Below are 12532 nucleotides of genomic sequence, written 5' to 3'. Positions count from 1 at the left end.
CCTGCCCTCCTCTCTGACCTCACTTTCCAAAATTCTCCTGAGCTCTCAGTACTCTGGCCATGCTGACTTTCTTTCTGATCTGTGAACCACCAGAATAGAAGACCTTTTCCTTTTGTTGCCTCATCTGCTCTTTCCCTAGATGTCAGAATGTCTGGCATGTTCCTATCATACAGCTCTCAGCTCATACATCATCACCTCAGAGAGGCTTCCAGTGACCTGCATCTCAAATATGGGTTCCTCTCCCCTGTCCTTTTCTATCTTATCACTCTATTTTATCTTTAGTGTACTTATCTTTATCTGATATGTTCTTGCTTATTTGTTATTGCCCTCCTAGTGTATGAGCTCCCTGAAAACAGCCATCTTTTCTCTTTTATCTGCTGTTTTATCTCTGAATGCTGCTGTCCCCATATTCCCAACCCTGCCTGGTTAACCATGACTGGCCCCTCAAGTCTTGGCTCACAGGTTACCTCCTCAGGGAAGCTCTCTGAACCTGAAAATTTGGTAAGCTACTGTCTGCTTTGCTCCCAGGCTCTTGTACTTACCCCTATCCTAGCATTTATCACAACTTGTGATAGCTGCATAATTTGTCTCCATTTCTCCCCACCCCTGCATTGTTTACTGTGTGCCTTGTTTACTCTGTGTCTCATTATCTCCAGTGTTTAGTGCAGATTCTGGTACCTGGTAGTCAGTCAGTCAGTCAGTCAGTAATTACTGAAAAAACATGAGTGTACCAATCAAAGTCCCAGATCAGGCTTTTTCACTGCACCATGTTTCCCTGTGTGTAGGCAACAAAGTAGTTCTGCTGGACACTGATTACCAGGTCAAGCTTTGCAGCTCTGTGGGACTTTTAGAGACTCTGATCCTACTTGGGAAGGGGAGGGGCAGGGCCCTGAATCCCTGGAGCTCTGTTTGGGGGTGATTTTGGAGGCCCACGCTGCCTCTAGTGAATAGAACAGAGCTGGGAGCCTCACTCTACTTTTTTTGAATTAGAAAAATGAGAAAGTGCAAAGTCTATTCTCATTTTGACCCTTCTAAAATGAATGTTGGACACTACAAAGGTTCATCTGCTTTATCAATCCAAAAGAGGTAGGGGGACAGAAGATAAGGATGACCTGAGGTAGAAGTGATTCTGGGGCTACCACACACATGGAGGATTAAGGAAGGAACCCCCCTCCTGAACTGAGTGATGAGCTCCCGCAGTTCTTGCCCACCGCAGCATTGCCCTGAAGTTTGCCTTTTCTCTCTGGGCCTGAGAGTAGGATCCAGAGGCCCCCAGGTGTTCTGGGCTCCCTCTAAGGACATTATCTTCCAGATGTTCCTGCAGAGGCTGGCAAGGGCACCTGAGGCCCCAACACCGCTGCTCTAAGCATGGAGCATTGTATGTGTTTATCCCCAACAATGGTAATGACCATGAAACCCTTCTCCCATTCCCTGTTTGTTCCCCTTCCTTGCTGCACCTAAGTGGGGAGAGCTGGTCAGGTTTCCTGAGTCCTGGAGAGGGCCTCTAGACTCACAGGTCCTCAAAGTGTGGATTTCTTGGAGATAGCATTAAAATGGACCTTATAAACCATTGGTCCATTCCTTTTTTTTTTTTTTTCTAAATATTTATTTTTGAGAGAGGGAGCACGTGAGTGCGCACAAGTGGGCGAGGGGCAGAGAGAGAGGGGAACAGAAGATTCAAAGCGGGCTTAATGCTGACAGCAGAGAGCCCGATGTGGGGTTCAAACTCATGAATCACAAGATCATGACCTGAGCTGAAGTCAGACACTTAACCTGTAAGTCTCTAATAAACTATCAGCATCCTTATCAGTCAAATAGGATTAATAATACAGGTTAATGAGAGGCTCTAATCATATAAGAAGGGTAGAGGATAAAGTTTTTAAATCTCCTTTGTAGGGACTGCCCAAAGTCACAGCCAGAGGAGTTGGGGCTAAAAGGAGAATGCCCAAGTCTTAGTCCAGGAGGGTCCTCTTTACAGCCCTTTTAAGTTCCCTTCCAAGGGTCTACCTGGGTAAGGTATCCTACTTACCAAGCCCTTCTACCCTGCCTCTCAGGTAGATTTTATTGCTTTCAGAAGGTGCAACAACAATTAAGGGCAGCCTAGAATAGGGGAAAATGTACAGACCTTGGTATTGGTCCAGCTATTAGTCCAGTTCTGCTTTACCAGTCAGCTATTAAACCCTGGGAGCACTTTTTAATCCTGTGGGACTTCAGTTTTCTCAGATATATATAAAGATACATAGAATTCCTATCATGTAGAATTTTCTTAGGTTAGAGATAATATTTTTACATCATCCAGCATTTGGTAGGATCTCAGTAATTTCTATTTTTATCATAAAAAGCAATAAAATCAGTTTTGGGAGTGACCTCATTGTTGTTCTCTTGGCTCAGAAGAAATAGAGCTCATGGCCCCTGGTCTACCTCCCTGACTGCTTTTCCATGTGTTTCTGAGAAGGAGGATGTTCAGAGAGGTCTGGGAAGAGTGTGAGGGTGTGCTGGTCATGGGGGCTGAGCTGGCACTGGGGGACAGAGTCCTGGAGGCCAGGGGGAGGGAATGAGGAGAATTGGAGACTTCAAAGTGTATTTCTCCTCTGTGTAGTTGTGGCTTCTGCTCCCTCCATCCTCAAGAAAGGGCTAAGATGTCCTTCACAGTTCTCCAACGCGCGCCTGTGACTTGCTGAGATAGTGTGACTTTTTCTTTTTCAAAGAAAGTCCCAAGCCTATTCCCTGGGGTTAGGAAAAGGAAAGAAAAAATACTTTCTTTGTTTATTTTTTCTTGAGTGTGTTTTACTTTCAAACTAGAGTGATTTAGTTCCTATTTCCCCCAGAGTTCCAAATGTTTTCTGAGTACATGCAAATGGTTCTAATTACCAACAGCCACTCAGACCAGATGACATCTGTTCCCTCTGCCTGCCTCCTGGCAGGACTGTGGGAGATTGGGATGCTTCAGTGCTTGGGCCTTCTGGCTGGTCTCCCTACCATCCCTTCCTTTTTCTCTTGCTGAAGTTTCTGTGGCCCAGCGTGATATTTTCCCCAGCAGTAGCTGCCCACTTTATACTGCTGAGGCATCTCTCTCCCAGACAGCTGAGTCTTCTCCTTGTCTGATGTCTCCACATCAGTGCTTATCCTTTGCCGTTGAGAGAGATGGGCTGCTAGCTACTGTGTATGTGTGTATGAGTATGTGCCTGAGGTGGAGTGGTGATTTAGGTGACAAATGGGGAAAATGAAAAGTTTTTGGGAACTGTATGTTTTCAGGAACCTTGTTTCCCATTTTAATGGAAAAAATTTAAAAGTGCTTCACATATTGTGATATAGGTTTTACAGCACCCTTTGACATGCCTTATCTCATAATTTTGCAGCAGCGCTGTAAAGTTGTTACTGTCCTCCGCTTATTTTGAGCTGAGACTTGCATTTCTAGCCCCAGATTTGACCCTTAGAGGTAATAGGTTGGAATATGCCAATCCAATGATTATTTCCTAATGTTTCCTAAGGTGGAACATGGTGATCCTGTTCTACCATGTCTGTTCATGTGAAATTTTTGGATGCTATAGATATCTGGCCTCCTGGAGTAGCAGAGCTTTCTTGCTGATGTCTCCAGAGGGGGCATCCTAGGTCACCCTGTCTCTCGGGCATAAATTGTGCTGCATGTCTACTTTGCATTTATGTAGAGCCAAGGCTGTGCACCTGCTTTGTTCTCCATGTATCCTTTCATGCCCTCTGCTTCCCTGGGTAATAAAGGCCTTTTCTGTTTGACTGTAAAGATTCTTGTTCTAAAATTAGGACTACCCTGCACTGACCTTCCAAATATTCTTTCATTCTTCTCCAAAATCTATAGTTCATACAACGGGCAGTCCTTCCTACCTCCTTGCTTGTGCTATCCTCATTAGATGTCTATTGAGGGATTCTTCTTTTGATAAAACTCACTTTCATTTTCAATAAATGTTAACTGCATACTAATTAATAAATATGGTATGGTCCCTGCCATTCAGGAATCCATAATTCAGGCAAAATAAATATAGAAATAATTATAGTTCAAGACTGTAAATGCATGAAAAGAGACCTAAATAAAGTTCTTTGGGAACACAGGGCAGGAAGCATTTAATTCTACCCAGGGGTAGAAGTTAGCAAACAGCATAGGAGGGAGACAGTAAACCAGGATGTGAAAGATGAATAAGATTTTCTCAGTGGGAAGTCAAGGAAGGGGATCTGGGAAGATCTTGACAAAGGAATGAGAAGTAAACAAGAGAAAACGACACAGAAGCATGGGAATCAGTGCCACCTTCATGAAACAACATGCATTCTAATATGGCTGGAGCACAGGAGTCATGGTCAGCAGTGACGGGGGAAAAACCTAGGGCAAATGCTGGAAGATAGACTTTTTGCCACAATCTAACAGTTGAGTCTTTTTTCTAGAATTAATTTGGAACTTTGAGAGGTATTTTTTTAAGCAATAGATAGCTGATTTCATTTGGTGGGAAGATTGTTGGGATTGTGTAGATGAAGAAGGTGGCACTGGAGACATGGCAGTCAGAATAGAGCCTCTGAGCTTGTGTGGCTGTTCAGGCCACCCCACAGAAAAAAAGGAAACACTGTAAGAAAACGGTTAACAATGATAGATGTAATTATTTGCACCTTTACTTTGTGTCAGGTATTGTGTTAAACGCTTTATACTCATTGTTTCATTTAATACTCACACTGACCTCTATTAGGCAGTCACTATTATCCTCATTTTACAGATGGGGAAACTGAGGCTTATAAAGGTTAAATGATTTGCCCAGATGGCATAGCCAATGAAGTTATCCACCAGGATTTGAATCCAGGACTGAGTTCAAAGCTTTTGATTTTTGGACAGGGAGAATTGAATATGCCTGAGAGACAGGTGATTCCTTTCAGTAAGACTTTAGAATTATGAATCTGGATCACAAAAGACAATTCAAGCTTGCTAAGCAGATTTGGGAATCAATAGTTTTACGTGACAAATAGATTTATTGAAGGGGATGGGATGGCCAGGGTAGAGGGTATAGAACAAGAGGAGAACTAAGGATAAAATTCTGAGAGCATTATTATCTAAAAATATGCATAAGGGTCAAGCAGAGGAGTCTGCAGGTCCAGAAAGGAGACTAAGAACAGATGATCAGAGAAAGATGAGGAGCAGTAGGAGGAGGAGGGAGAGTTTTAAGGAGAGAACTGCTCATAGTGTCATAGGTTAGAGAGGTCAGTACAGAGGATTTCAGACACTGATGACTTTGGCTTCTTTGCCTGATTTTCTAGGCTAAATATGGCTCCTTATACCCTTTCCCTCCAGCAGTTGGAATTAAACTTTTAAAAACCCATGCTCTCAGTGTTTTGCTCTCTGTCTGGTGTGAAGGAACCCCTGTGGGATAGTTCAATGGTGAAACAAAGATTATTGACACATTCTGAACCCAGTGAATGGTGTAAGTCCTTCCTGATGCTGGCCATGCACTCTTCTTTACAGTCAACTGCTGTCTGGTGACTTGTCTTAGTATTTCACTTCTTTTCAGGACTGATTTTAGAGGTGAGATTAGTGATTAGTCTGGGCTTTGAGTTACAAATGGCTCACACTCACCTGCTCTCTGGTAACCCCCATTCCAGTTTCAAGATCTTAGGAATCTAACCTTTTCTTTTTTCCTCCCAAGATAAAACTATCTTAAATATATCCTAGCAATAAGTGGCACTATTTCCATTATGGGAAGAGGAGATAGCTAGTTTCCAGATTATAGCCAAGCATATTTTCATATATATAACAAGTGTAAATTTATATAATCTAGTAAGTCATAGAAGCACATGAATATTTGTGGATGGAAAACAGGAACGGATGAAGGAAGTTAGTTAACTCTCTAATTGTTTCAACAGAGATATAAGATCTGAGAAAACTCATCTGACATTTCCCATCTCAACAATCTCTAGTTATAGCCATCACTTTTGTAGCCAAATTTGGGGATAGCAACCCCCTGCTATAGGATTGATTATTTCTGCAGTGCTTCTAATGCCATCATCATCTTTCAGGTTTAGTCTTCTGTGTCAGTCCCTCTCTTTTAAGCTTGGTGGGTCCCCTAGACACAGAGCTTGAGATGGTGATTCTTGTTTAAGTGATGTATTGACAAACTACTGTCCTGAGAAGAGGGGTGAGACAGGCAGGATAGACAAGGGAGAGAAAGCTAAGCAAGGCTGTGGTCTCAGCAAAGTCTGGTTGCTCAGAAAGCTCTGAAGTACTCATTGCATCACAGCTTAGGTCCCACCTGGAGGCAAGGCGACTAGCTCTTTGCACCTTTATGTCAGGCAGTCATTGACCTCTAGATGTGTCCTGGGGTTGAGGGGGCCGAGTATAGCATAACTTCTGGGTGAAGTGCCTCTCATTTGATCAAGGATAATTTTCTGGAGAAAGGGAGAACTGTGAGCCTTTAGTACTCCACACCCACTGCAAATATAGGTGCATTGGTTTGGTGGAGGGGATCTGAGTGATATACCAGTGGCATCCACTACAGCTATTGTTCCTTTTATGATACAAACTGGATAGTCTGGACAATGTAAGACTCTGGATGGACATTGGACAGGAGTAAAGTATAGAGTCAGAGTTTAGAATGAAGTTTGTCAGTTTTTAAAACTGGATTAGGGATTATCATAATAAAATAGGTATTATTAAGTTTTAGATCAAGTTTGAAATAGCTTCCAGAATTAAGCATTAGATTAATGTTAAAGTCTGAGTAAAGGTTAGAATGAGAGACATCATTAGGATTAGTGCTAAGATTAGGTTACCATGTTGATTTGTGTTAGTATTGCTATATTTGGATTATAATTAGTTTTAAAGATAGCCTAATGATAGAATTACAGTTGGTACTGAACATAGGGGAGCATAAGGGTAGGATAGGGTAGGGGAAATTATGGGACAACATAAAAATATCATCTAAGTCTGTATAGTCAGTTAATAGTCTATTTTTTGTGAACTAAATGATGTAAAATATGCTTAGAATTTTTGTTTTAGTATTTTACTTGTTTTCAGGATTGAATATAGAGGTGGGATTAGTAATTAGGACTGGGCCTTGAGTTACAAATGGTGGTTAGATTGAGTTTAGAATAGAATCAGAGTTTGGATAGGCAATGAAATTAGAGTTAGATAAGAGAATAGGACATCAGGGTGGAGGGAAGGAAGCATGGTTTTGGGATCCTGGAGTATCTGACAATGGCTTATTTATGTATTCCAGCCTGTACCTGCTTGGCACTGGTTGAGGCTCCTCTTCTTCACTATGGTGGACCCCAATGGCAGTGAATCTAGTGCCACATATTTCATTCTAATAGGCCTTCCAGGCTTGGAAAAAGCTCAGTTCTGGTTGGCCTTCCCATTATGCTCCCTCTACCTTATTGCTGTGCTAGGTAACCTGACAGTCATCTGCATTGTGCGGACTGAGCACAGACTACATGAACCCATGTATATTTTTCTTTGCATGCTTTCTGGCCTTGACATACTTATCTCTACTTCATCTATGCCTAGAATGATGGCCATCTTCTGGTTCAATTCCACTACCATCCAGTTTGATGCTTGTCTTCTACAGATGTTTGCCATCCACTCCTTATCTGGCATGGAGTCCACTGTACTGCTGGCCATGGCCTTTGACCGCTATGTGGCCATTTGTCACCCATTACGCCATGCCACTGTGCTAACATTGCCTCGTGTTACCAAGATTGGCATGGCTGCTGTGGTACGGGGTACTTCACTTATGGCACCCCTGCCTATCTTCATCAAACGGCTGCCTTTCTGCCGCTCCAACATTCTTTCCCATTCCTACTGCCTACACCAAGATGTCATGAAGCTGGCTTGTGCTGACATCCGTGTCAATATCATCTATGGCCTCATTGTCATCATCTCTGCCATTGGCCTGGACTCACTTCTCATCTCCTTGTCATATCTGCTTATCCTCAAGACTGTGTTGGGCTTGACACGTGAAGCCCAGGCAAAGGCATTTGGCACTTGTGTCTCTCATGTGTGTGCTGTTTTCATATTCTATGTACCTTTCATTGGGTTATCTATGGTACACCGCTTTGGGAAGCGGCATGACTCCCTCTTGCCCGTCATTATGGCCAACACCTACTTGCTTGTTCCTCCTGTGCTCAACCCTATTGTTTATGGAGTGAAGACAAAGGAGATCCGGCAGCGTATCCTTCGTCTTTTCCATGTGACCACCCATACTTCAGATCCCTAGGTGTCAGTGAAAATTTCTTTTCCTCTCAAATTTTTTCAATTCATATTTTAATATCAACATTTTGGAAGACATTATTAGGAAAAAAAACCTTCCCTAATAGAAACACAACTGATACCTTCAAACAGGAAATTGGTTGGAGAATCTCTGTATGGATAGGGGCAGCAGAACCATACACTACCAATCCCTGTTTTTAAATATTATTTTCACTTTATAATTCTCTTTATATAATTATTAAAACCCTGAGATGGTTGTGGCTGGAGAGCTATTTCTTCCCATTTAACCATTTAGTCCAAATCTCTGCTTACATTGATAGTCCACAGCATTTCTGAGATGAGAGTTGTACATCTAAGGGACATTGATCAAAAGTTAAGCATGGCAAGAGTAAAATAAACACAAAAGCACAATATAATCAGGTAATCTTGCTTGACACTATGATTTCTTCTTCAGAATCCCCAACTGTATTGGATCCCAGGAAAACAGATGTACCGGGATTTCTTTCTTCAAAATGATCTCCACAGAGAATAAATAATTTCTTTTATTCTAGGAACCAGCTCTCAAGAGGAGGATTAGAGTAGAACCTTGAAAATACTACAGTTACCTACCTTAATGAAAGATGGCACACTCTGTTCTGAGCATTTTTACAGATCATGGATACTTTCCCTTCACTATCTTATCAGTGTTTTTATCTGGGTAGGAATATGATTAGTATCACCATTATACCAATGGGAAAATTGATACTTAATGGGGATCAATGAATTATATGAAGTCACAAAAATTGTCTTTTGATATCCATATTGTGGGGAGGGACTGTTAGAGAAACCTTTGAGGTAGTGAGTTAGACTTTTCAAAAGTCTTGCATTTTTTTTAGGGGAGGTATTTAATTTCCTTCCTCACTCATTTAGTATTGCATATAGGAATTTCCTGTTAATGTTGCTGATGGCTTTAATTCCAATAGTTCCTTGTCCATTTGCCACCATACCTGGGTAGTAACAGCAGAGTGTGTTTGGGACATTCCCAAACAGTGGCTAGTTTGGAAAATAGTATGATTAGCAGTGGGGTCACTCAAAGGATACCTGGAGAGACACTTTTTGGAGAAATGCAGCTGAGAAGACCTAGAAGCTCATGACAGAAATGACAGGTCTCTCACAGATCAGGGGTCTAGAACAGGAAGCATGATGAGGCTGAGCAAGGCCAGTGGCCCATGTGGCTAGCCGGGAAGCAAGGTTAAGGCAAGCATGGCTCCAAAGGAACTAAATAGAGCATATCAGTGGATACGGCCTATCCCCTAGGCTCTGAATGGCCCTGTGGGTGAAGCCCACAACATCAGTGCTTGGAGAACAAGGCTGTAGGAGAGGCCATAAAGACTAGTATTTAGCATGAATATGGTCCTAGAGGTCTACTTAGGCACAACACTTCTAGATGGAAGCAGAATGGGAAGGAGAAGGTGTGGGTGCTACAGGAGTGCAGCGGGAATAGACAGGGAAGAAATGAGACCATTACCCATGGAACGCTTGTTAGACCTAAACAGAAGCAGGTAGTATAGTAGAAAGCTTGGCACAGAACCAGCCAGAATTTTCTGGCTATAGCTAGCAGACTGCTTGTTAGGGTATAGAGAGAGCACATGTGATTTCTTGGACTGGAATCCAGAAGATGAGAATTGTGAGCAGTATGGGTTCTGATATGCTCAGGTGAGTGGTGGCCAGCAGAACTAGGAGCATAAACTAGAGTCAGTGCAGGCTTTGGTCATTTCGGACAGAGGAGTGGCCCCTTACCCAGTAAAGCCCTGACATTGGGATTGAGAGAAAGAGAATTAAAGAGAGAGAAACAGACAGATTTTCTTTCTTATTAGGAAAGCAGTATAATAAACTTTTGACATTCCCCAAATACAAAAGAAAAGTATAATAAACTCCAATAAAGTTGTCACATTAAAAGACAAACATTGTTAGCATTTTTGTGTTTATTTCTCCAGATTTTTAATAGGTGTTTGTATGCATGCTTCTGTATGGACATATGATGAATGTGTGTTACCAGTTTTGTATTTGAAAGCCCATTAGATACAGGGATAACCAACAGATAAATCGGACACATTTAAAATTTTTTTTAATTTAAAGATACAGCCATTATCCTAGATTTTAGAAGGGATTCCAAGTCCGTGATAGTATGCTCATGATAAGTTTCATGGCTTTAATCTTAAGTGACTTAACCATTTTGTGAGTATAAACACACACCACCACCACCACCACCTTCCTTTATCTAATTTCTTAATAAATACTAAATTATTAAATGCCAGATAGAGACAAAGCTATAGCAGGACTCTTTTAACTTCTAGGTCAGATTTCTGGTCATATATTTAATGACTACTCACTGGGTCACCTGGAAGGGCCTGGAGTTAAGGACTAGAATGAGAGGAATAGGCTGCCTCTTTCAGGAGATTTGGCTGGAAGTTAGGGTATGTTCTGGCAAAGACCTTCATCATGTGCCTTTCACATAGGTATCCTTTTACCTTCCCCATTTCCTTTGTTTAGATATTGCTGTCTCTGACCCTACTGCCTCAGCCACTTGGACCTTTGTTCGGTCCTGGAGGAGTCTGAATAATACTAAATCTCAGTCTATAAGTCAGTCATTTTTTTTAGGTTTATTTAGAAATGTTTCATAAATGTGGCTTGTGTTCTCCATTCTGCTTACCAGTGTTCTGGCCCAGATACTTACCTCTTGCTTAGAGGATTGCCATACTTTCACATTTGTCTCCTTGCCTTAAACATCTTGTGCACGAGTCCTAAATCCCATGTAGTTTGCAGGAATTTTTCCAAACACAAATCCGATTATCTTGCTCCCCTACTTAAAATCCATTGAGGATCTTTTATTGCCTCCCATACAGAGTTACTTCTTAGAATGACAGTAGGCCATTCTTTTTTACTTTTATATATGTTCCCATCTTATTTTTTCTGTGTAAAATCTCTAATTTTTCCACGTAGTGTATTTTTCAGCTACTTTATAATACTTGCTATCTCTCAATGATTTCATGCACTTTTAAATCCTCTATTTCGCTCTGTTTCCTTTGAATTGCCTTTTGCCATTTTTTCTTTTTAGCAACACTTGATAAAATGAAACTCTTTTATCATTTGTCAGGCCAAAAGAGGCATTTTCTCTTTAGTGTCCCTAGACCTCTTGGTTCATACTTTAGAACTGGACCATTTACAGTTCAGAAAAGTTTGAGTGAGCTTCTGAGTCATATATGCTCAAGTTAATAAAATATACTATATTATTACTTTAATTAAATTGAAATAAGACTCCTTTGGATGCAATGAGCATACATGTGGAGAGTCTGTCTTTAAGATAGACAGACCTGAATTTGGGAAAGTGCCGTATTATACCATTGGTTTAGGATTTCAGAGTTGATGTTTGTTGTTTATCTCTTAAGGTACAGTAGTCCCACTTCCTATCCACAGGAGATACATTCTAGGACCCTCAGTGGATGCCTGAAACTGCAGATGATATATACTATATGTACTGTACGATGCTTTTTTCTATATAAACATACCTATGATATTGTTTGATTTATAAGTTAGGCACAATATGAAATTAACAACATAACTAATAATAAAATAGAACAATTATACTGTAATAAAAGTTATATGAATGTAGTGTCTCTTTTTCAAAATATTTTATTGTACTGTATACTCACCTTTCTTCTTATGATGATGTGAGATGATAAAATGCCTACATGAAGAGATGAAGTGAGGTGACTGATGTAAGCATTGTGATGTAGTGTTAGGCAACTACTGACTTTCTGATGATATGTTAGGAGATTCATCTGCTTCCAGACTACAGTTGACTGTGGGTAACTGAAACCACGGAAAGTGAAGCCATGGGTAGGGGGGCACTATTGTATTCTCAAAACTTCTTGTTCATTCCCGGACATCTCATAGCTTTCTTTATGTTAGACTGGATCCAAAGGGAATGAAGATGATGCAGAATCAGATTGTAGTCTGCCTTTTCTACAACTAAGGGAGCCAACAGGATACAGGGCTTTTAAATCTAAGAAAGTTAAAGAACAAGGGGATGGAGAATCAGCTGCTCTTCTTCCACGGTCTTCTTCCCAGACATGTCCAGATCCCTGACTTACTTCCAAATCCATTTCCTCCTCCTTCTCCTCTTATTCTCCCCTTTCATCTTTTTCATGACCATGATTGACAGGAAATGTATTCCCTACCTTTGACGACCATGATTGACAGGAAATGTATTCCCTACCTTTGTTTTTAAGCTGTTTTTGTGAGTTATTGTTCCTTATTAAAATATAGATATATCAGTAG

General features: G+C 41.1%; 1 protein-coding gene across 1 annotated transcript; it reads left to right on the top strand.

The window, feature by feature from the left end:
- Positions 1–7253: 7253 nt before the first annotated feature.
- Positions 7254–8219, top strand: LOC125917097 (olfactory receptor 51E1). The gene has a single exon (XM_049623363.1). It carries the CDS (start codon positions 7266–7268, stop codon positions 8217–8219), a length of 954 nt encoding a protein of 317 aa, XP_049479320.1. The 5' UTR covers positions 7254–7265.
- The last annotated feature ends 4313 nt before the right edge of the window (positions 8220–12532 follow it).

Source organism: Panthera uncia, chromosome D1 (genome assembly GCF_023721935.1).
Source record: "Panthera uncia isolate 11264 chromosome D1, Puncia_PCG_1.0, whole genome shotgun sequence".
Lineage (NCBI taxonomy): Eukaryota > Metazoa > Chordata > Mammalia > Carnivora > Felidae > Panthera > Panthera uncia.
Note: the sequence above shows the minus strand (reverse complement) of the source record. Positions and strands in the feature narration are given on the sequence as shown.